This window comes from Ceratotherium simum, chromosome 17 (genome assembly GCF_057802395.1).
Source record: "Ceratotherium simum simum isolate JZ-2026a chromosome 17, ASM5780239v1, whole genome shotgun sequence".
In the NCBI taxonomy this organism is placed as follows: domain Eukaryota; kingdom Metazoa; phylum Chordata; class Mammalia; order Perissodactyla; family Rhinocerotidae; genus Ceratotherium; species Ceratotherium simum.
Genome location: NC_141916.1, coordinates 19439326 through 19465369, shown reverse-complemented (window position 1 = coordinate 19465369; position 26044 = coordinate 19439326). Strand labels below are relative to the sequence as shown.

The window sequence follows — 26044 nt, the reverse complement described above, 5'->3', positions numbered from 1 at the left end:
AGAAGCGGTGCGTTGGTGCACGCCTGGGATCCAAACCTGGGCCGCCAGTAGCAGAGCACGTGCACTTAACCACTAAGCCACAGGGCCGGCCCTGTGGCCCATTTTAATCCTTAAAAGTACATATTAATTTGTTACAACTTTAGCAACTTGCCAGTGTTAAATACTTTTTACCCAGGTAATTGAACCCAGGGAGGAGAGGGCGCAGAGTTGGCCTTATCTACTCCAAATTCATGCTGTCTTATTTTAACTGGACCTTTGCTGCTTCATGGTCTTTTTCTCCCCCTCATATTTATTCCCTTGCACATTCCTGATTTTGAAGTGGCAGTGTGGTATAGTGGAAAGAATTAGAGTTTGTAGTCTCGTAGACCTGGGTTTGAATCACTACCCCAACCCTTACCAGCTATCCTATCTTGGGAAATTCTCACAATCTCAAGTTCTTCAATTAAATGAACAATAAATACTAAACAGGATTTTGTATGTAAAGGATATAACAGTGCCTGACACATGGTAGGCAGTAAATGTTAGTTTTCTTTCTATTCCTCTCAAGCCCTTAAGCCTTCCTGCTTTCTCCCTTGTTTCCATTACTGAAGCAGTTAGAGTCATTTGGTATGACCTCCCTCCTCTTCCCTCTTCTGCTTTTGTATTTCTTCTTGTTTTTTTGTTCGTTTGTTTCAGAAGTATGTTTCTTTTGCTTCACAGGGTTGTTGTGAGAATTAAATAATATGTATGAAATTGCTTACTACATTTCCTGGCACATAGTAGCATTAAATAAAGATTAGTTGAATCTGAATGTAAGGTTAATTTTATCTTGGATTACTTTTCTATCTTGCTTCTTCTTTAAGTTATTTTCTACTTCTACAAGTATTACTTTCTCTGTAGTATGTTTGATATTTCCTTGTCTTTCAAAAAGTATTCTCTATTTTAGGGGCAAAACCCCTTTTTCTTGGCCTTGCTGGAACTCTGACTAAAATCCTATTTCTTTCATTCCTATATTGTCAGACTTCTCAACTGAATAGTTAAGGTGTTTGGCCTCCACTTTTTCACCACCTGCTCTCACATTAAACCCCTGCATTCTAATATACCATAATTCTCCCCTGAATCTGAAACAGCACCCTTCCACTCAAACTCCCACAAGGCTTAGAATGTAGTAGGAGTTCAAGGAATATTAGTTGAATAATGAATGGAGAAACTTTAAAGTACTATCACTCTTGAGAACCCTCTAATGCTTTCAGTCAATGGGGTTTAAAGAAATCTGATAAGAAACTATTATACCTAAATTCAGTCTAACTGGGTGCTCATGTATAACATGAATTTTGTTGTTTTTCTAAGAAACCCATGGTTTATATCAGATTCCAGAAAGAAATTTTAAATATTATGTTTTAGAGAACGTTTAACTTTCTTTTTTTTTGTGAGGAATATCAGCCCTGAGCTAACATCTGCCAATCCTCCTCTCTTTTTGCTGAGGAAGACTGGCCCTGGGCTAACATCCATGCCCATCTTTCTCTACTTTGTATGGGACGCCGCCACAGCATGGCTTGACAATCGGTGCGCACCCCGGATCTGAACCAGTGAACCCCAGGCCGCCGCAGCGGAGCGCGCGCACTTAACCGCTTGCGCCACCAGGCCGGCCCGAGAAAGTTTAACTTTCGAGGCAAATTTCTTAGCAAAAGCATCTTTTCCATTTTCCTATCAAGAGAATTCAGACCATTGTTTTCCCAGTTCAGTGATACTCAGACCTTGGTTCTTGAGCCCCAGGTAGGCTTTTCAACAGCCATCTTCTAAGAGCTCGGTTATATTAAGCAGACTACGCTGGGATAGGGTAACCATGCTCCCCTTTGGATTAATGATAATAGCTAATATGGCACAAGAGGCATGTTCTTTTAAGTACAACAGTCCCAGCTTTGGTCAATTTGATTTCTCTTTTGCCATTTTAATAAGTAGACTTGTTGACAAATATTTTTGCTTTATCTGTCTAGTAGATAGTATTAGTTTGCCAAAAGTTACTAAAGCAAGTTTTCTTTGATTATAGTAGAAGTCCTCTTACTCATTACTATCCAATTTTGTATAGTTGACTGTAAATTGAAAAAGTTGGGTCAAGTAGGAAATAAAAATGATACATACATACCGTAAGCATTTTATTTTAGCTTAAAACAAATAAATGTACATTTATTCACCACTTTTTGATGTATTAAGTATGAGTCTGTTGATTAGAGTTCTTCATCTTTTTGGCATTAATTATACCCTGTGATGCATTGCTTGCAGCTTCCAATTACAGTTTTTCTAAGTGGAGTGAGAACTCATAGAGACTTGAAGCAATGCGTATAGACTCCTCCTAGATTTTTTTTTTTTTTTGAGGAAGATCCTGTGCTAACATCCGATGCCAATCCTCCTCTTTTTGCCAAGGAAGACTGGCCCTGCGCTAACATCTGTGTCCATCTTCCTCTACTTTATATGGGATGCCGCCACAGCATGGCTTGACAAGCAGTGCATCGGTGCCCGCCCGGGATCCAAACCTGTGAACCTGGGGCTGCCGAAGCAGAGTGCACGCACTTAACTGCTGCGCCACCGGGCCGGCCCCCTCCTCCCAGATGTTTAATTTTTCCCAAAGCTTATTTATGTATATCACCCACACTTAAATTGAGGACAGTTTTTCAAATGATTTATATTCAGTCTTTGAGAGCCTTCAACTTAGTTTTCAAAAAAATAGCAGGTTTTCTTACATTCATAGTTTGTTAATGTATTTAGTATTTCAATGTATACAATTACAATGTAATTGTATATATGGGCACAACTGGCATTAAGTAGGTTTGAGAACAAATACCTCAGACTCAGTGTAGTATAGCGGGAGCAAAAATGCCCGAGTGTCAATGTCGTCTGTTAGCTACCACTGTTCAGCCCGGGTATTGGTCAGTGCATGGTAAAGGGAATGGGGAGTGTCAGTTAAACTGTCATGTTAAGAGGTAAAAGGATGTCTTGATTTTCTTTTTTGTTTGTTTATTTATTTATTTCCCCCAAAGCCCCCCAGATAGTTGTATGTCATAGCTGCACATCCTTCTAGTTGCTGTATGTGGGATGTGGCCTCAGCATGGCCGGAGAAGCGGTGCGTAGGTGCGCGCCTGGGATCGGAACCTGGCTTGCCAGCAGCGGAGCGCACGCGCTTAACGCTAAGCCACGGGACAGGCCCGATTTTCTTTTTTGTTAAACTTTTATGTGTAATATATAAAAAGTAAAATGCGTAATCCTAAGGGTACAGCTTGATGAGTTTTAACACAGTAAACACACTCGTATAACCATTACTCAGATCATGATAATAGGACAGTGCCAGGATCCTACAAGTCTCCCTTATGCCCTGATCCAGTTTCTTTCCCATCACTATTCTGATCTCTATCACTATCAATTAGTTTTGCTCATTTATGACCTTCATGTAAATGAAATCATACAGCATGTACTATTTTGCATCTGACATTTTTCACTTAGCATTGTTTTTGAAATTGGTCTGTGTTATATCAGTAGCTCGTTCTTTTTCATTGTGGTATGATAGTCTCCTCTGTGAATATACCACAATTTATTTATCCATTATGTCATTGATAGATGCTTAGGTTTGTTTCTAGTTTTAGACTCTTACAAATAATGCTGCTGTAACCATTCTTGTATATGTCTTTGCACATATACATGCATTTTTGTTGAGCGTATAGTACTTGGGAGTGGAACATCTGGTCATAGGGTATGCTTATGTTCAGTCTTAGTAGATTTTGCTAGACAGATTTTTACACTCCCACTAGCAATATGTGAGAATCAGTTACTCCACATCTCCCAATGGCCCTTTCAAAAAACTTAATTGTGTATTTATTTTTGTCTTTTTATGTTGGGTATTTGATTTTTTAAAATATTATATAGAATATTCATGAACCTGCCATTTAATCTGAGAAGTTTAATATTGAATATTGATGATATCTTGTATATTCTCCTCTCTAATGTCCTCTTGCCTTTCAAGGTAAATGCTATTCTAAAAATTTTTCTTACACTTTCTGTTGCCTTTTCAAAAAATAGTTTTATCAGATATATATGTGTGTCTAAATAATATATTGTCTAGTGTTTTATTTGAATTTTTTTTTTTTTTTGGTGAGGAAGATTAGCCCTGAGGTAACATTTGTTACCTATCCTCCTCTTTTTGCAGAGGAAGATTTGCCCTGGACTAACATCCATGCCCATCTTCCTCCACTTTATACGTGGGACGCCTGCCGCAGCATGGCTTGATAAGCGGCGTGTAGGTCCACATCCGGGATCCGAACCTGCGAATCCTGGGCCGCTGAAGCAGAGCGTGTGAATTTAACCACTACACCACTGAGCTGACCCCCATATTTGAATTTTTTAAATAAGGATATCATGCTGTATATAATCTGGGAATTGAGTTTTTCTTTTTTTGTCTGCTTAACATTATATTGCTAAGATTCATCCATATTGCTATATATAGTAGTAGTTGACTCATTTTCTCTGCAGTGTAATACTTCATGTAGTGAATACATCACAATTTATTCATTCTCCTACTGATGACATTTGAGTTGTTTCCCTTTCTTACTGTTATGAATTCTACATGTTTTCTGCTGTACTATGAGCAAGAATTTCTCTTGGTACTTAAGAATGTAATTTCTGGGTCAGAGGATTGATAAATGATCTACTTTACAAAATAATGCATGTATTCCAACGAGGCTGTACCAGTTTACACTTCTACCAGCAATAGATCAGAGATGAGCTCCTTTTCATTATGAGAGAATTTTAAATTATGACCTCAATTACTTTTAGACATATAGGACTATTTAGATTTTCTGTTTTTGCATGTGTCTGTTGGGTAACTTGTGTTTTTCAAGAAATTTGTTACTTAAATTTTCAAATGTAGTGACATAAGGTTGTCAGTATTTTTGTCTTACATTTTTAATATCTGTTAGATCTATATTGATTCTTTTTTAAAATTTCTGATAGTGGTATTTGTGCTTTATTTTTTTCTCTCGGTCAGCATTTCTAAGGGTTTCTTGCTGGATCAAGAAATCAATTTTTTCTTTCATAATTTGTTTTTTTTTTTTTTTTTTTGTGAGGAGATCAGCCCTGTGCTAACATCCGCCAATCCTCCTCTTTTTTTTTGCTGAGGAAGACGGCCCTGGGCTAACATCTGTGCCCATCTTCCTCCACTTTATATGGGACGCCGCCACAGCATGGCTTGCCAAGCAGTGCGTCGGTGCGCGCCCGGGATCCGAACCAGCGAACCCCGGGCCGCCACAGCAGAGCGCGCGCACTTAACCGCTTGCGCCACCGGGCCGGCCCCCATAATTTGTTTTTTTATTGCATTAAAATTTTTAAAAATTATGGTAAAATACACAGAATGTAAAATTGGCCATTTTAGCCATTTTAAAGTGTACACTTCAGTGACATTAAGTACATTCATATTGTTGTGCAGTTATCACCATCATCCATCTCCAGAACTTTTTCATCTTCCAAAACTGAAACTCTGTACCTATTGAACACTAATTCCTCATTCCCTTCTCCCCACAGCCCCTGGGAACTACCATTCTACTTGGTCTCTATGAATTTGACTACTCTAACTACCTCATATAAGTAGAATCACACAGTATTTGCCTTTTTGTGACTGGCTTATTTCACTTCGCATAATGTTCTCAAGGTTTATCCATGTTTTAGCTGGTGTCAGAATTTCCTTTTTTTTTTTTTGGGTGAGGAAGATTCACCCTGAGCTAACATCCATTGGCAATCTTTCTCTTTTTTTTTGCTTGAGGAAGACTGGCCCTGAGCCAACATCTGTGCCAATCCTCCTCTATTTTGTATGTGTGATGCCTCCACAGCATGGCTGATGAGTGGAGTAGTTCCACGCCTGGGGTCCAAACCTGTGAACCTGGGCCACCAAAGCGGAGCACTTGGAATTTCAACCACTTGGCCATGGGGCCGGCCCCTCCATTTTTAAAGCTGAATCATAGTCCATCTTTCATAATTTTTATAACAATTATTGGAGCATGGTAACTCATGTTAAATATTATTCATTGATCAGTTAATTATTTTTTTTTAAAGTTAGCAGGGGTATTAGAAATCACTTTTTCTATGTGCATGGACTCTCCCTTTGTGGATTAGAATTAGTGAGTAAAGTTGCTCTTAATTGCCTTGTTTTGTTCTTGCCTAATAGCTGCCTCCATTCCCTTGAGCTGCTTGTGCATCTGTGCTTTGGGGAGATGGGAGAAATGGAGTTGATATATGTGTGTAGGGGGGTGGGGATGAAATGATCAGTATTGTTTGAAACCATTATTGAAGAATTTATACAGCTGAGGATAATTTGGCTTGACTGGGTTTGGGTTACAGCCACCTGCATGAGGAGGCGGGTACAGACAACTCTAACCACTCAGCTAGCAGTGAAATAGGAAGAGACAAACAAATATGTGTTCCTCCTCTGCTCCTTTTGAGCCCTCTCTACTCCCACACTTACAGCTGCCACTGATGACTAATGTTAAGCAATTTGGAGAGTCCTCTGTCTTTTAATAGTAGTAAAGAGGAGTTGTGGTATCACATGGTTTCTGATTTTCCACTTAGAAAATAGTTTAAAATTTCAGAAATGTGTTTTGTTCCAATTTCCAATTCTATGTTCCACTTTGAGCTTTTTATTTAAAAAAAAGAATTTATTGGTTTTTCTAAATGAAAATTTCGTTTTCCGAAATAAAATTAATGGTGATCAGGCCTTTAGTTTTCTTCACGCCTCACCTGTCCCCCCTTTTCCCCTGGTTCTATTAATAGGTAGATTTTGTAACAATCTGTATTTTAAATTTAAAATAATTATAAGTACCTTTGTGTATAGCCCAATTAATCCTTTATTTGTTAGTGTGTCAGGTCCTTATGATGCATGCTAATGTGAAAAGTTATGTTCCCCAAGACTTGAAAATTATACCCTCTGTGTCTTGAGAGTGCTTTGGATCATTACAATTTCCTAGTTACACATCATTGAAATTTAATGGAGTTGCAATTCTAAAGCTCTAACAATACCTGTAATTGTGACCTATTTTTCGTAACCCATAGTATTGGTAAAGTTTCCATTTGTTTTTTAGGTAACTTGTATAATCTATGATTCTTGGAACCTTTTAGTTTTAGGGGACACACCTTTCATTGCAGTTAATATTAGCCAGCATTTATTGAGTGGTTGTCAGTAAGTGGTCAGGCACTGTTCTAGGTGCTACATCGTATGAACTCATTTAAACCATGTAACAACGCTTTGAGGAATATGCTAGCATTATTTGCATTTTACGGATGAAGAAACGGAGACACAGAGAAGGTAAGTAGCTTGTTTGAAGTTGTTCAGCTAGGAAGTGGTGGAGCTGGGATGGAAACCCAGGCAGTCTGGCTTGAGAGCCCTCACGTATCTGTTCTGCTACGCTGCCTCTATATTAATGATATACTTGACCTCAGTAGAGCAATCGTATGCTTTGGTTTGATTTTCCACTAGTGGTGATGGATTTGTGCTAATCCATCCATGTTTAACATTTCTCATCCCTTTTTCTTTTTTTCCAAGTGACTATATTCCTGAAAATTTTAAAAAATACTTTTAATTGTGGTAAAAAAAAAACCCATAAAATTTACCATCTTGGCTATTTTTAAACATATAGGTCAGTAGTATTAAGTATAGTCACATAGTTGTGCAACAGATTTCCAGAAATGTTTCATTCTGCAAAACTGAAACTCTACCTGTTAATCAACAATGTCCCATTTCCCTCTCTCTCCATCCCCTGGCAACCACCATTCTACTTTCTGTTTCTATGAATTTGATTACTTTGGATGCCTCATGTAAGTGGAATCCTACAACATTTGTTGTTTTGTGACTGACATTTGGTTTAGCAAAATGTCCTCAAGGTTCATCCATGTCATGGCATGTGACAAGATTTCCTTCTTTTTAAAGACTGAATAATATTCCATTATATTCATATGCCACATTTTGTTTATCCATTCATCCCTTGAAGGACATTTGGGTTCCCTCTACCTCTTGGCTGTCATGAATAATGCTGCAGTGAACATGTGTGTGCAAATATCTCTTTGATATCTTGACTTTAGTTCTTTTGGATATATACTGAGAGGTGGGATTGCTGGATCATATGGTATTTCTATTTTTAATCTTTTGAGGAACCTCAATACTGTTTTCCATAGTGGCTGCACCATTTATATTCCCATCAACAGTGCATACAGGTTCCAATTTCTCCATATTCTCGCCAATACTTATAATCTGGTTTTTGTTTTTGTTGGTTTTTTTTTTGGTAGCAGCCATCCTAATGGGTGTGAGGTGATATTTCCTTGTGGTTTTGATTTGTATTTCTCTACAAATCAAGAGAATAAGTGATGAGTGATAAGTTTTATCTTTTCTTATGCTTGTTGGCCATTTGTATATCTTTTTTGGAGAAATATCTATGCAAGTCTTTTGCCCATTTTAAAATTGGGTTACTCATTTTTTTGCTGTTCAGTTGTAAGAGTTCTTTATATATTCTGGATATTAACCCCTTATCATATATATGATTTGCAAATATTTTCTCCCATTCCATAAGCTGCCTTTTCACTCTATTGATTATTTCTTCTGATGTACAGAAGTTTTTAAGTTTGATGTAGTCCCATTTGTCTATTTTTGCTTTTGTTGACTATGCTTTTGGTGTCACATCCAAGAAATCGTTGCCAAATTCAATGTCATGAAGCTTTCCTTCTATGTTTTCTCCTAGGAGTTTTGGTCTTGTATTTAGCTCTTTAATCCATTTTGAATTAATTTTTCAATATGGTCCAACTTCATTCTTTTGTATGTGGATATCCAGTTTTCCCAGCACCATTTGTTGAAGACTGTCCTTTCCCCATTGAATGATCTTGGTACCTTTGTCAAAAATCATTTGACCGTATATGAGAGAGTTTATATCTGGGCTCTCTATTCTATTCCATTGGTCTAAATGTCTGTTTTTATGCCAATACCACACTTTTGATTATTGTAGCTTTGTAATATGTTTTGAAATCAGGAAGTGTGAGGCCTCCAACTTTGTTCTTCTTTTCAAGATTGTTTTGGCTATTTGAGGTCTATTTCTGAAATAAAAGATATATATACATAACATAATATTGATCATTTCAACCATTCGTAATTGTACAAATCAGTGGCATTAAATACATTTACATTGTTGTGTAACCATCACCACTATCTATAGCGAAATTTTTTCATCATTCCCAACAAAGACTTTGTACCTATTAAATAATAACTCTCCCTTTCCTTCTCTTCCCTAGTTTCTGGTAACCTCTGTTCTACTTTCTGTCTCTATTTCTCATCCCTTTTTAACCCATGTTCCTGTTCTGATAAATATAAAAACTTTATGCCCTTTTTTGTTGTGATTTGAAATGAAAAATAAATATAACAATTAATGATAAGTCAAAGTAATAGGTTTTAAAGCTGTACATGTCCATCCTCTTCCCATTTCCCAACCTTGAGAGTCACTGAGCTGTACCCTCTAGCTCAGGGTGCCTAGAACCCAGCGGCATATGTTTGCATAGCTGGTACTAGGGGTGTAGTCTGTGACCATGGACTTCTTTAGAGCAAAACTACCTGAAGATGGAATCTGGTTCGTTGGTTTTCTTAGCTTTAAGCTCTAGCTCACAGAGGTAGCTAAACCAAGACTGACCATTTTGAATTTGCTTTACTATTTAATAAGAAGCAATATATTAATACAAACATCCAGATCGAATCATTTTCATTTTCTCTTCAATACATCCATCCATTATTGATTACTAGTTGTCCCACATTTCAAACTTTAATTAATACAATGTGATATTACATACCTTTTGTTCTCATTTTGGAAGAATGCTTGACTGAATGGTTCCTTATGTGTAAGTGACTAGCTTGGTCAAGAGTATTCTTTGGCCCACACATCTATGGACAGCTAATCTTTGACAAAAGAGCCAAGAACATACAATGGAGAAAAGAAAGTCTCTTCAACAAATGGTGTTGGGAAAACTGGATAGCCATATGCAAAAAAATGAAAGTAGACCCTTACCTTACACCATACACAAAAATTAACTCCAAATGGATTAAAGACTTGATTGTAAGACCTGAAACTATGAAACTTCTAGAAGAAAACATAGGCAGTACGCTCTTCGACATCGGTCTTAGCGACATATTTTCAAGCACCACGTCTGACCGGGCAAGAGAAACAATAGAAAAAATAAACAAATGGGACTACATCAAACTAAAAAGCTTCTGCACAGCAAAGGAAACCATCAACAAAACGAAAAGACAGCCTAACAATTGGGAGAAGATATTTGCAAACCATACATCTGATAAGGGCTTAATCTCCAAAATATATAAAACACTCATGCATCTCAACAACAAAAAAACTACCAATCCAATTTTAAAATGGGCAAAAGGGCTGGCCCTGTGGCTTAGTGGTTAAGTGCTCGCGCTCCGCTGCTGGCGGCCTGGGTTCGGATCCCGGGGGCGCACCGACGCACCGCTTCTCTGGCCATGCTGAGGCCGCGTGCCACATACAGCATCTAGAAGGATGTGCAGCTATGACATACAACTATCTACTGGGGCTTTGGGGGGGGGGATGGGCAAAAGACCTGAACAGACATTTCTCCAAAGAAGATGTACAGATGGCCAACAGACACGTGAAAAGATGTTCGACATCATTAACTATCAGGGAAATGCAAATCAAAACTACAATGAGATATCACCTCACGCCCGTCAGAATGGCTATAATTAACAAGACAGGAAACAACATGTGTTGGAGAGGATGTGGAGAGAAGGGAACTCTCATACACTGCTGGTGGGAGTGCAAACTGGTGCAGCCACTATGGAAAACAGTATGGAGATTCCTCAAAAAGTCAAGGATAGAACTACCATATGATCCAGCTATCCCACTGCTGGGTATTTATCCAAAGAACTTGAAAACACAAGTGCATAAAGATACATGCACCCCTGTGTTCATTGCAGTGTTATTCACAATAGCCAAGACTTGGAAGCAACCTAAGTGCCCATCAAGGGACAAATGGATAAAGAAGATGTGGTATATATACACGATGGAATACTACTCAGCCATAAGAAACGATGAAATCCAGCCATTTGTGACAACATGGATGGACATTGAGGGTATTATGCAAAGTGAAATAAGTCAGAGGGAGAAGGTCTAATACCGTATGATTTCCTTCATTAAGTAGTAGATAATAACAACAATAAACAAACACATAGAGACAGAGATTGGATTGGTGGTTACCAGAGGGGAAGGGGGGAGGGAGGAGGGTGAAAGGGATAACTCCGCACGTGTGTGGTGATGGGTTGTAATTAGTATTTGGGTGGTGAACATGATGTAATCTATGCAGAAATAGAAGTATAATGATGTACACCTGAAATTTATACAATGTTATAAACCAATGTTACTGCAATAAACAAAATTTTTTTAAAAAGTATTCTTTGGGTTTTTTCCCCTAGTTTTTACAGAAAAATTTTGAAAAGTTTTTGTTTTATTTTTGTACAGTAAAATGCACAAATCTTAAGAGTGTAGCTCAATGAATTTTTACATATGTATGCACCCATGTAAGTACCACCCAGCTCAAGATATAAAACATTTTTCTCCTCAGAAAGTTCCCTCATGTTCATTCCAAAGGGACGCCCTCCCTCCAGAGGTAACCATTATTCTGACTTCTATGACCGGCTATTATTTTTGCCTGTTCTTGTGCTTCATATAAATAGAACCATACAACATATACTCTTTGGGTCTTGCTTGTTTGCTTAACATAATGCCTATGAGATATATCTGTGTTGTTGTATGTAGCAGTGGTTTATTCTTTTTTTTATTGCTGAGTAGTATTCTGTTTTATTACTATACCACAATTTATCCATTCTCTTTTTCCAGATTGGAGCTATTGTGAATAAAGCTGCTGTTAATGTTCTTGTTTGTAGACATATATACTTATTTCTTTTGGGTATATGCCCAGGAGTGAAATTGCTAGGTCATAGGGTAGGCATATATTTAAATTGGTTAGCAAATTCCAGACAGTTTTCCAAAGTGGTTGTGCCATTCTTCCTTCCCACCAGCATTATATGAGAATTCTAGTTGGTCCATATCCTCACCAAACTTAGTATTGTCTGTTTTTTAATTTTAACCATTCCAGCGTGTGTGTAATTTTTATTTTGCATTTCTCTGATGAGTAATAATAATGTTGAATCTCTTTTTAAAATAAACTTTTTAATATAATAATATAGGAGGGCTGGCCCCGTGGCTTAGTGGTTAAGTGCGCACGCTCTGCTACTGGTGGCCCGGGTTCGGATCTTGGCCGCGCACTGGCGCACCACTTGTCTGGCCATGCTGAGGCCGCGTCCTACATACAGCAACTGGAAGGATGGGCAACTATGACATACAACTATCTACTGGGGCTTTGGGGAGAAAAAGGAGGAGGATTGGCAATAGATGTTAGCTCAGGGCTGGTCTTCCTCAGCAAAAAGAGGAGGGTTGGCATGGATGTTAGCTCAGGGCTGATCCTCCTCACAAAAAAAAATAAATAAATGATACAGGAAAATGCACACATTCTAAGTCTATAGCTTAATGAACTGTTAATTACAAAGTGGACTTGCCCATGAACCGCCATGGTCAGGGGTACTCTTCAGTCAGTCAGTCAGCCAACAGATTTACTGCATATCTGCTATGTGCCAGGTATAGTTCTAGGTCCAGAGATACAAGAATGATCAAGATAGTCAAAGTTGCTGTCTTGAAGAAGTTTACATTCTGTTGGGGGAAAAGAATGATTTATATGCTAGGTAATAATAAGTGCTGTGGGAAAAAGTAGAACAGGGTAAGGGAATGGGAGTGTCAGGGGCTGCTGTTTTAGTTAGGATGGTCAGAGAAGGCTTCCCTGAGAAGATGACTTTTTTTTTCAGGCAGTTGGCAGAATTCAATTCCATGTGATTGTAGGACTGAAGTTCCTGTTTCCTTACTGGCTAGGCACCCCCACTCCCACCCCATGGTCATTCTGAGCTCTTGAGGCCACCTGCATTTCCTGCCTCATGGTCCCCTTCAAAGTCAGTAATGGCAGGTCAGGTTCTTCTCACACTTCAGATCTCCCTGACTTTCCCTTCTGTCACGTTTCTGAGATGTATCTTTTCTGAACTCCAACCCCAGAGAAATTTCTCCCCTTTTAAGGGCTCATGCTTTTAGTTTGGGCCCAGCCAGATAATCCAGGCTCATTTCCTTATTTTAAAATCTGTAACCTTAATTACAACTGCAGAGTCCCTTCACAGCAATACCTAGATTATATTTGATGGAATAACTAAGGAACAGGAATCTTGAGGAAATATCTTTAGAATTCTGCCTATTAATAGGCCTCATAGAATTATTTAGGGAGTGTTCTTTCTTCTGTTTTATAAAAGAGTTTGTGAAGAATTGATGTTATTTCTTAAACTATTTGATAGAAGCTATCTGGCCTTGTGCTTTTTTTTGTAGGAAGATTTTTAATTACTAATTCGATTTCTTTATTTGATATAGGTCTATTGAGATTTTTCCATTTCTTCTTTAGTCAATCTTGGTAATTTATGCTTGGCCATTTCATTGAAGTTGTCAAATTTGTTGGCATAAAGTTGTTCATAGTATTTCTTCATAATCCCTTTAATTTTAGTAGGGTCTGTAATGATGTCCATTCTTTTATTTCTGATTTTGTTAATTTGTATCTTCTCTTTTTTATTCTGGCCAATCTACCTAAAAGTTTGTCAATTTGGTTGATCTTTTTAAAAGATCAACTTTTGGTTTTATTGTTTTTCTCTAATGTTTCTCTTTTCTCTTTCATTGATTCTGCTCTAACTGTAATATTTCCTCCTTCTACTTGCTTTAGTTTAGTTGGCTCTTTTTCTAATTTCTTAAATTGAAAGCTTAAGCTATGGATTTAAGACCTTCTTTTGTATTATTGGTGTTTTAAGCATTGCTTTAAATCCCATAAATTTTGATATGTTGTGGTTTCATTTTCTTTCAGTTCAAAATATTTTCTAATTTCATTTACAATTTTATTCTTTGGTCTATGGATTACTTAGAAGTATGCAGTTTAATTTTGAAATATTTGGAGATTTCCTAGACTTCTTTCTGCTCTAGATTTTTAATCTAATTCTGTTGCTAGAGAACCTATTTTCTATTATTTCAGTCCTTTTAAATGTGTTAAAGATTTCTTGTGGCTTGTCACAGGATTTGACAAACCTTTTCTGTAAAGAGCCATATAGTAAATATTTTAGGCTTTATGGGCCATATGGTCTGTTGCAGCTACTCATCTCTGCTGTTGTAGTGCAAAAGGAGCCATATGCAATACATAAACCAATGAGCATGAATGTGTTAGAATAAAACTATTTATAAAAACAGACAGTGGGGCCAGATTTGGCCCTTGGGCCATGCTTTGCTGACCTTTGACCTAGTATGTGATCTGTTCTGGAGAATGTTCCATGTGTGTTTGAAAACAATGTGTATTCTTTTCTTGTTGGATAGAGTATTCTTCTTGTTTTCTGTCGGGGTTTTTAATCGATTATTGAGAGTCGAGTATTGAAATCTTCAACTATTATTGTTGAATTGTCTATTCTTTCAGTTCTGTCTATTTTTGCTCCATGTATTTTAGGTCTCTTTTGTTAGGTCAGTATGCATTTATAATTGTTACATGTTCCTGATGTCATCACCTTTTTATGCTAATGATATATCTCTGTCTCTGGTAATATTTTTTGTCTTTTTTTTTTTTTTATTTGTGAGGAAGATCAGCCCTGAGCTAACACCCGTGCTAATCCTCCTCTTTTTGCTGAGGAAGACGGGCTCTGAGCTAACGTCTATTGCCAATCCTCCTCCTTTTTTTTCCCCAAAGCCCCAGTAAATAGTTGTATGTCTTAGTTGCACATGCTTCTAGTTGCTGTATGTGGGATGCGGCCTCAGCATGGCCGGAGAAGTGGTGTGTTGGTGCGCGCCCGGGATCCGAACCCGGGCTGCCAGTAGCGGAGCGCGCACTTAACTGCTAAGCCACAGGGCGGGCCCTGTTTTTTGTCTTGAAGTCTGTTTTGTCTGACGTTAAGCTCTCTTACTGTTACTATTTGCTTGATACACCTTTTTCCATCCTTTTACTTTCAGTCTCTTTGTGAATCTACAGTGTGTCTCACGTAGACAGCATATAGTTGTGTCTTTCTTTTCCTTTCAGTATGACAATTTCTGTTTTTTTTGAGTGGAGTCTTTAATCCATTCATATTTAGTGTAATTTTTATATAGTTAGATTTACCTCTGCTATTTTGGTATTTGTTTTTTGTACGTCTCATGTCTTTTCTGTTTCCTTGTTCCTCCCTAACTGCCTTATTTTGTGTTAAATGGAAATTTTTTTAGTGTATGATTTTAATTATTTCACTGTGCTGTTGTCTTTTGTTTTTACTATTTTTTGAGTAATTTTCTTTTTCTTTTTCTTTTTTTTAAATATCAGCTGCCCTTTAAGTCTCCAGACTTTAAGAACGTTAAGAATGAAACACCACCCTGGACGCTGTATAACCTTTATGAGTCTGTATTTCTTCTCCAAAAAAATAAAAAGAGGGCCGGCCCCGTGGCTTAGCAGTTAAGTGCACGCACTCCGCTGCTGGCAGCCCGGGTTCAGATCCCGGGCGCGCACTGACGCACCGCTTCTCCGGCCATGCTGAGGCCGCGTCCCACATACACAACTAGAAGGATGTGCAGCTATGACATACAACTATCTACTGGGGCTTTGGGGGGAAAAAATAAATAAATAAAATCTTTAAAAAATAAAAAAATAAAAAGAACAAAGTCACTACTCTCACAACAATAGGAGGAAAACTCAGTAGAAACTCAACATTATTTTTCAAAGAGAAATACCTGATGTCAAATATTTTATTAATAAATCATGAGTTGGCTGTATGCTAAGCCACTTTAAGAATGTGATCTGTAACTCACAGTTTTAATTACATGGAGAAAAAGTGAATGGGTTCATTAATGCTGTGAAAAGAAACAGTGGCCTACCTGCCAAGTGGCAAGGTGGAAATAATCTGGTAATAATTTAATTACCAGATAATTTAAAATGCAAAAGATTCCAGATAGTTATTTTCTTAGTGCTTGCTCTGGACATTATAAAATGCGTCTTAACTTATCACAGTCTACTTTAGATTCATTCTAAAGTAGTTTAGAATGAAACTAATTTACTTCTATTAGATAACTTTTCTTTCCCCCTCCTTTGTGCAATTGTTGTCATATGTATTACATCTATATTTGTTATAAACCCAACAATACAGTATTATTATTACTGCTTAAAACAATCTTGTCTTTTAAAGAATTTAAGAGAAGAAAGTAAAAAACTTATATTTATACAACTCTTTAAATTTATCCATATATTTACTTTTTCCAGTGCTTTTCATTTCATTTCTTTGTGTAGATTCAAGTTACCATCTGGTGTCATTTCCTTTCAGTCTAAAAGACTTTCTTTATTATTTCTTGCAAGTCAGATTTGCTAGCAATGGATTCTCTAAGTCATTGGGAATGTCTTTATTTCACCTTCATTTTTGAAAGATTTGCTGGATATAGAATTCTTGGTTGACAGTTTTTTCTTTCAGCATTTTGAATATGTCATTTCACTGCCTTCTGGCCTCCTTTGTTCCTGATGAGAAGTTAGTCAGTAGTTATATTGTTGCTTCCCTATAAATGATGAGTTGTGGGGTTTTTTTGCTGCTTTCGAGATTTTCTGTTTTGGGCTTCCATCAGTTTTACTGTATGTCTAGGTATGGATCTCTTTGTGTTTATTGTAGTTGTGATTCATTGAGCTTCTTGACTATGTAGATCAGTTTTTAAAAAATATCAGTTTGTATCGTTTTTGGTCATTATTTCTGTCCTTTCTCTCTCTCCACTTCTGGAACTCTTAATTCATGTATGTTGGTACACTTGACGTTGTTCCTTAGGTCGCTGAGGCTCTGTTTTGTTTTTTTATTCTTTTCTCTCTTAGGTTAGATAATTTCTATTACTCTTCTTCAAGTTTTTTTTTTTTTTTTTTGTGAGGAAGATCAGCCCTGAGCTAACATCCATGCCAATCCTTCTCTTTTTTCCGAGGAAGACCCACCCTGGGCTAACATCCATGCCCATCTTCCTCTAGTTCATATGGGACACCACCACAGCATGGCTTGACAAGTGGTGTGTCCGTGTGCACCCCGGATCCGAACCTGCAAACCTTCGGGCTGCTGAAGTGGAGCATGCACACTTAACCGCTGCGCCACTGGGCTGGCCCCTCTTCAAATTTTTTGATATTTTTCCTTCTATTTCAGTATTCAATTCTAGGATTTCTATTTAGCTCTTTTTATGATTTCTATCTTTTTGTTGAGATTTTCTATTTGTTTGAGGCATTGTCCTCATATTTTTCTTTAGTCCTTTAAAGCAATTTGAAGTATTTGTTTGCTAAGTCTGGCATTTAGACCTACTCAGGGACGTTTTCAATTCTGTGAGGTTTTTTTCCCTCCTGAGTTTGGGTCATTCTTTCCTGCATCTTTTCATGTCTCATAAATTTTTGTTGAGACTAAACATTTTAGATAATATATTGTAGCAACTTTGGATTCTGATTTTTTCCTCCTTCTAAGGGTTGTTGTTGCTTTGTTATTGTTGTTGTTTTTTTAAGCAACTTGCCTGGATTAAATCTGTGGAATCTTTCTCCCTGGTATGTAGCTGCTAATATCCTCTCAGGTTTTTTTTTTTTTTTTTTTTGGCTGAGGAAGATGCGCCCTGAGCTAACATCTGTCACTAATCTTCCTCTACCTTGCATGTGAGCCACCATCACAGCATGGCCACTGTTAGAAGAGTGGTGTAGGTCCGTGCCTAGGAACCAAACCCACGCCACTGAAGCAGAGCATGTCAAACTTAACCAGTAGGCCACCAGGGCTGGCCCATCTGCTCAGTTTTTTCATCTATATCTATTCTGTTTTTAAGTTTCTGCTTTCTTTTCATTCTGTTTTTATCATTTATTTTGTAGCTCTTATTTTATTGGATCCAAATTCTTATTTGAAGTACTCAAATAAATATTCAAGGGAGAATCTGCTTTTGGTTTTGGGGATTATGTTTTCCAGATTGAGTTCTTCATCTGCTGCACGGTAATTTCTTCTTTCTTATTGTCTCTCTCTTTTGTTATAGGAGATTTGACAGTTGCTGTGTCATTTTTATTTATCTTCTTCACCAGCTGTGTTTACACCTTTTGTTTGTGGTTTCAGAGTATAGATGAAATAGCCTGGATATGTTTCCCACCTTATTTGGGGCCTATCCCCACCCAATCTTGTCATCAACTATGGTTAGTTGTTGATCATTGCTTTCATCATCTTTTCTTTAAGCTAAGGATGTGAGGGTAGAGAAGAGCTTGACATTGACGAGTTTAATCCTTTTTTGTAGATCTGAATTCTGTTCTTTCTTCTAAACTCTCATAAAATGTTTTCTATCAGGCCCTCTCTATCCAGTGGTAAATTCCATGTATTTCCATGGACTTTGGCTGGTTCTCCCAATTGGCAGAATGGAAGATAGTAAGCCCGGAGGTTCAGCCTGTCTTTCCTGAGGTCCCATATTGTTTTGTAGAGGCTCTTACTTCTTTTTATTGAGGTGTAATTAACATAACATTATATTATTTTCAAATATACAACGTAATGATTTGATATTTGTATATATTCTAAAATGATCACCACCATAAATCCAGTTAACATCTGTCACCATACAAAATTTTTTTTCTTGTGATGAAAACTTTCAAAATACACTCACCTGGCTACTTTCAAATATGCAAAACAGTATTATTAACTATAGTCACCATGCCATATATTACATCCTCATGACTTACTCATTTTACAACTGGAAATTTGAACCTTTGAACCTTTTGACCCTTTTTACCCATTTCGCCCACCCCCTGCCTGTCCAGTCTCTATATCCATGGAGGCTCTAACTCTTGGTGGATTTTTTTTTTTTTTTTTAACTTTCCCAGGGCTATCTACTCATTTCTTCATTCTCCTCCTTCCACTTTGGGAAGTATTTTGTATAAGGTTACTCTCATTTCCTTCTTTGGTTGTGTTTTGTAAAATATTTTTCCTATCAGGTGTTCAGGTATAACAGTTCTGTGATCCTCATCATGCTTTCTCTACCCTGAAATCTTGGGCATGTATTTTTAAAAGTTTAGTAATATATAAAAAGTAGTATTTGTATCTTTACAACTTATAGAAGCTTCCTGCAGTATTGACTAATTCAAATTTTGATGTTTCAGTTTTCCTTAAAAGACCCTTGATTTGGGCAGGAAAAGCAGGTGGTGAGAAAGATCTTAGGGAGTGATAAGAGGTCATATTTTAGTTTGTGAAGCAGAGATGGGGATAAGATATTTAGAATAGGTACAAAAGATAAGACTAAGAAAACATGCTTTCTGAACTAAAAATAAAAAGATGGTTTGATTTTATGATTAAAGTTTCTTAAGGAGAAAAAGATTGCTTTTTACAGCTACATTCTTTCTAGAGTACTTTTCTTTTAATAGCTAGTTTTGTTTAGAAAAAATACAAAATAAAACCTGTGGATATCTCTTAGAAATTTTGTTCAGGTAGCTATTACTGTAATAGTGAATGTTTGTGTGTTTTTCCCTCCAGCATCTCCCTGGAAAAAGAGACATGAATGTCTGCAATGATATTTCCTGACAAGAAGTTGATACAAGAGAAGGAAAGGAGATCAACAGTGAGCAGAGTTTCAAGTAACCAGGATTTTGTATTTACCACCTCGAACTATAGACTTCTGTTGCCTGCTTTTAAATCAGAGATAACTACAGTCAGACCCGGATAACGCAAAAGAATACTTTTCTTTTGTATTTTTTGAGATCAAAGAAACTGCAATGTCTAGGAAACAGAACCAGAAGGGTAAGATTACATGTGGGTATAAATTGTTAAAAGCATGGTTGTGGAGTAGTGATCACCATTTATATCTACATATTTAAAAAATGTTCTCTGAATGTGTTTTGAATGGTTATACTTTCCCTCACCCAATGCACTACTGCTGATAGTTATAACTTATCTTTTTGTCATGACTGCAGTTAATTTTAGAAGAGTACAGAACAGTCACAAGTTTATCTTTTGTCTCTTTAACCAAGTATTTGTGGATATTAGATTATAGCTTTGTGTGTTACTAGTTTGGGAATTAATTCATATAACAATTGCTTTTATACTCTTATAAACCTATTAAATTGGAATATACTTATAAGAAAGCCAAATGCATCTTGAAAATGTACTTTCTGGGGAGTAAACATATGTTAGGGGGAGTGGAGGAGATAACTTAACTGCAGGATGTTCTCTGTCCTGTGAATTGACCTTTCATTGGAGACAGGAAATGAAGCAAGAGTAAGTGCTTCCAGTTTTTGATTCTTTATTTAGCTTTCCTTCCGGGATTATTACTCTTGCTTCTTGTCTAAAGTAAAATATAGGGAGCAAAGAGTCAAAAAATATCAAGAATAGTTATAAGGAGGGGAAGGACAACAAAGATTCTATGATCTCACTTTTTCAACTTTCCTAGAATAGCTGCAAAACTGCAAAGGGATAAATATAGTGCTAGAACTATTATACATCCATGACTGGAATATATTTGTTAAAAAAATGACCATAGCGATCATGGGTTTTCCCCGTCATTCAATTTAATTTTCAATTTAAAGTTAATGTTCTTTACTTCAAAACAAAACTATAGATCCAGGTCTCCTGTGTTTAATATGAAGGAAATGCTTTTAAGCTTAATTTTGACTTGGCACTTCAAAAACCTCATTATAAGAAAATAATATACCAGAGCTGCTTGTGGTTTTAAAAGCTGTAGTTTCATTGTTTAGTATATCTATATAAAGAAAATCTGAGTTCTAAGGAATGGTTAGATTACTAAAGAGGTTGAACTGTTCTATGCAATGAGATTTATCAACTGAAAAGTTTTTATAACCCAAGTTTGTTTCTTCTTAATCATCGTAATTGTTTGCTTTTTTCCCAGTTATACCTGAAACATTGAGTATCTGTTTTCCTCTTGCAAATGAGAAATACTACAGTAAAAATAGAATTCCAGGCTTTAAAATAAAATAATTTCATCTGAAAAGTTTAGCATTTATAAGCAGATTGCTTTGACCTTTTTAAAACTAGATTCTTTATTTCATGTCTGTGTTTTGCCAGAGCTGTAAAAAAGTATTACTGCTTTTCGTAATTGGTATCTAATTACTATAAATTTTATTTATTTATTTTTTCCCCCCAAAGCCCCAGTAGATAGTTGTATGTCATAGTTGCACATCCTTCCAGTTGCTGTACGTGGGACGCGGCCTCAGCATGGCCGGACAAGTGGTGCGTCGCTGCACGCCCGGGATCCGAACCCGGGTCGCCAGCAGCAGACCGCGCGCACTTAACCGCTAAGCCGAGGGGCCGGCCCGGTATCTAATTACTATAAAATGAATTGAAATTTTAGACCATATCATAGGCATTAAGTGCTAACAAATTTTGATTGAATATAGCCTCGATTTACACCTAGTTGGAAATAAAAGCTTATATGTTGTTAGGATTTTCTCCGAAACAAATCTGTACATATAATCGTGCCTGATATTTGGACCAAAGAAGTACAAAATGCTTATAAAATTCTATCTTTATTCATTTATATATTTAAAATTTCATTGTTATGGGTTTCATTAGTACGAATAATTATACTGATTTTTTCAACTTAGTTATAATACATTAAAAGGAGAGGTACTATCGTAGCTTTTGTTTTCTAGTGACAAGTCATTTACAAGGTGTCATTTTGTAATAAGTTTAGTTTTTATTCCACAATAGACCATGATTCCATATTTTCCTTGTGTCAGTAATACTTGTGAATGTCTTATTTAATGAAATATTTAGTGGAGTTAAACTTGAATGGCTTAAATTATATTAAGGTCAATTTCAATTACAACTGTTGATTGCTCCAAGCCGTTTAGCCAACACCTTGCACAAGTCAGTTAGATCAGTGCTTCTTCGAGTGTGATCCAGGGACCAGTGCCTGTCTGTGACTGGAGAAATATTTAGAAATGGAGAGTGTTTAGAAACACTTTTATAGCAATTTGACAGTGCTGAAACATCCAAGCCCTTTTCAAAATAGTTTTCTTGAGGTTTAATTTAAATACCATAAAATTTGCCTCTTATAAATGTACACTTTGATTATCTTCAGTAAATTTATGCAGTTTTGCAACCAACATCACAATCTTGTTTTAAAACGCTTTCCTCACCCCAATAAGTTTTCTCTTACCTGTTTACAATCAATTCCTGCTCCCAACTCCAGCCCCAGGCAAACACTGGTCTACTTTTTGTCTCTTTGGTTTTGCCTTTTCTAGAAATTTCATATAAACAGATTAATACAATATAGTTTTTGTGTCTGCCTTCTTTTAGGTAGTGCATTGTTTTTGATGTTCACCAATGTTGTTGAATGTATCAGTACTTTGCTCCTTTTTACTACTGAGTAGTACTAAGGTTATAAAAGGGAAACTCTGTTTCTTTTGCGCTCTACCAGTCATAACGTTCTGTGACCAGATGTGTGAATGTTTTTCCCACACCGGCTAAGTCACTGATACCAGCTGAGAGTCCTACAGTTCAACTCAATTCTGACACTGTGTGCCCAGACGTAGCATCAGACACCATAGGTTAAGGCCTCAGTCCCAAAAGACTGCCCCCACTTCAGACGCCAGTATCAAGTAGTGGGTCCCCAGGTTATCCACACTTCTGTCTGACATGGCGGCAAATGGGCCGTTTCCACGACCCCTTCCTCAGGTTCAATTATTTGTAACACTCACGAAACTCAGGGAAACACTTACATTTACTGCTTTATTATATAATAAAGGATATGATAAAGGATACAGATGAACAGCCAGATGGAGAGGTATATAGGGTGAGATCTGGAAGGGTCCCAAGCACAGGAGCTTCTGTCCCCATGAAGTTGGGGTATGCCACCCTCCCAGCACATGGATGTGTTCACCATCCCAGAAGCTCCCTGAACCTTGAGGCTTTATCATGTAGGCATGATCGAGTAATAACTCTTATCTCTGGCTCCTCTCCCCTCCTTGGAGGATGGGGTTGGGGCTGAAAGTTCCAAGCTTCTAATCATGGCTTGACTTTCTGGTGACCAGTCCCCATCCTGAAACTATCCAGGAGCCCACCAAGTTGCTTCATTAGCCAAAGACGCTCCTATCACTCAGGAAATTCCAAGGGATTTAGGAACTCTATGTCAGGAACTGGGGTCAAAAACCACATATTACAACAAAAGATGCTCCTAGCACCTTTATCGCTTAGGAAATTACAAAGATTTTAGGCGCTCTAGCCAGGAGCTGGGGATGAAGACCAAAATACACATTTCTTATTATATTACAGTATCACAGTTTCTATCACATTTTGTTTATCCATTCAGCAGCTGATTATTCATTTTGATTATTTCTGGTTTTGGCTATTATGAATAATTATATATTATGAACATTTGCTTACAAGTCCTTGTGTGCACATATGTTTACGTTTCTCTTGGGAAAATACCTAGGAGTTGAATTGTTAAACTTTCCAAGAAACTGCCAAACTGTTTTCCAAAGTGGCTGTACCATTTTACAATCCCACCAGCAATATATGTGGGTTTTGGATGCGCCATATCCTCGCCAACACTTGGTATGGTCAGTCTTTTTTATTATAGCTATTTTACTAGGTGTGTAATGGTATCTCATTGTGGTTTTGATTTGTACTTTCTTAATGACTAATGTTGACTATCTTCTCATATGATTATTAGCCATTTGTGTATCTTTTTCGGTGAAATGTCTATTCAGATTCTTTACTCATTTTTTAATTGTGTTGTTGGTCTTATTATTGAGTCTTTATATATTGTGGATACAAGTCCTTTATCAGGTACATGATTTGCAAATATATTCTCCCAGTCTGTGGCCTTATCTTTTCATTTTCTTAATTGTGTCTTTTAGAGAGTGAAAGTTTTTAATTTTGATGAAGCCCAGTTTATCTGTTTTTAAAAATATAGTATAATAAGTAAGGTAGGGTGCATCCTCCAACTTTTTTTTCTCCAAAAACTTTATTGGCTATCCTGATACCTTTACATTTCCATGTAAATTTTAGAATCAGCTTGCCAATTCATGCAAAAATATCTGCTTGGAATCTGATAGTGATTGCATTGAATCAATAGATCAATTTGTGGAGAACTGTCATCTTTACAGTATTGAATCTTCCAGTCCATGAACTTACTATATCTCTACATTTATTTAGATCTTAATTTCAGCAATGTTTTACAGATTTAAGTGCACAGGTCTTGCAGTTTCTTTGTTAAGTTTATTCCGCAGTAATTTATTCTTCTTGATACTGTTGTAAATAGGACATTTGGTTTTCATCATTGTTAAATTCACTTATTAGTTCAAGTCGTTTTTTTGGTAGATAACTTAGATTTTCGGTATACAAGATCATGTCCTCTATGAATAAAGTTGGTTTTCCTCTTCTCTTCCATTCTGGGCGACTGTAATTTGTTTTTTCTTGCCTTTTGCTTTGGCTTGAACCTCCATTACATTGTTGCAAAGAAGTGTGAGAGCAGGTGTCTTTTGCCTTGTTCTCAATCTTGGGGAGGAGCATTTAGTATTTCACCATTAAATATGATGTTAGCTGTAGGTTTTTCCTAGATGCCCTTTATTAGTTTGAGGAATTTTCTATTCCCATTTTGCTGAGTTTTTACATGAATGGATGTTGGGGTTTTGTCAAATGTTTTTTTCTGCATCTATTTCAGTTTCTCAAACGGGAATGATTTTGCCCCCTGAGGGTTATTTGGCAATGTCTGGAGACATTTTTGGTTGTCACAACTTAGGGCCAGGGTGCTATTGGTATCTGGTGGGTATAGATCCAGGATGCTGTAAACATCCTGCAGTGCACAGGACAGTCCTCCACAACAAAGAATTGCCTGGCCCAAAATGTCAGTACTGCTGAAGTTATGAAACCCTGATCTATTGATATGATTGTGTGGTTTTGTCCTTTATTAATAATAGAGTATTATATTAATTAATTTTCAGATGTTAAACCAATTCTGCATTCCTGGTATAAATCCCACTTGGTCATGATGTATAATCCTTTTTTTATATTACTGGTTTCTGTTTGCTAATATTTTGTTACAAATTTTTAAACCTATATTCATGAGGGATATTGGTCTGTAGTTTTCCGTTCTTATGATGTGTTTGTCTAGTATATGATTTGTCCTGGAGAATGTGCCGTGTATGCTTAAAAAGAATGCATATTGATGTGTTGTTGGGTGGAGTGTTCTGTGTATGTCAGTAGATTAAGATGGGTGATCATGATGTTCAAGTCATCTATATCCTTACTAATTTCTGTTTAGTTCTGTCATTTACTAATAGAAAAGTATTGAAATCTTCAGCTATAATTGTTAAGTTGTATATTTTTGCTTTCTATTCTTTCAGTTTTTAATTCACATATTTGGGGCCTCTGTTATTAACTGTATATACATTTATAATTGCTATATCTTGCTGATATATTGATTTTCTTATCATTAAGAAATGTTCTTCTTTGTCTCTAGTAATATTTCTTGTCTTTAAAGTTTTAATTTTTCTGACAGTAATATAGCTATTCCAGTCCTCTTATAGTTACCGTTTACAGGGAATATTTTTCATCCTTTTACTTTCAATCTATTTGTATTTTGAATCTAAGGGCTGCCTCTTGTAGACACCATATAGTTGCATCTTTCTTTTTTATCCACTCTAACAGCTCTACCTTTTGACCATTTAATCCATTCATATTTAATGTAATTATCAATATGATTGGGTTTATGTCTGCCATTTGCTGTTTTCTATATGTCTCATTTTTTTGGTTCCTCTGTTATTCTTTATTGCCTTCTTTTGTGTTAAACATATATTTTTATTTATTTATTTATTTTTGTGAGGAAGATCAGCCCTGAGCTAACATCTGATGCCAATCCTCTTCTTTTTTCTGAGGAAGACTGGCCCTGAGCTAACATCCGTGTCC

At 36.7% G+C, this 26044-nt stretch overlaps 2 protein-coding genes across 2 annotated transcripts in view; both read left to right on the top strand.

Moving 5' to 3' along the window:
* Positions 1-19796, top strand: part of DNAJC22 (DnaJ heat shock protein family (Hsp40) member C22) — an 83415-nt gene extending 63619 nt beyond the window's left edge. The window contains exon 5 of the transcript XR_015554949.1: positions 19652-19796. The gene's annotated coding sequence lies outside the window, so the exon portion shown is untranslated. The remainder of the gene's footprint in view (positions 1-19651) is intronic.
* SPATS2 (spermatogenesis associated serine rich 2) overlaps positions 19784-26044 on the top strand; it is a 62809-nt gene continuing 56548 nt past the window's right edge. The window contains 1 exon segment of the mRNA XM_004428985.3: positions 19784-19915. Coding sequence (XP_004429042.2) covers positions 19891-19915 — 25 coding nt within the window. The 5' untranslated portion in view covers positions 19784-19890.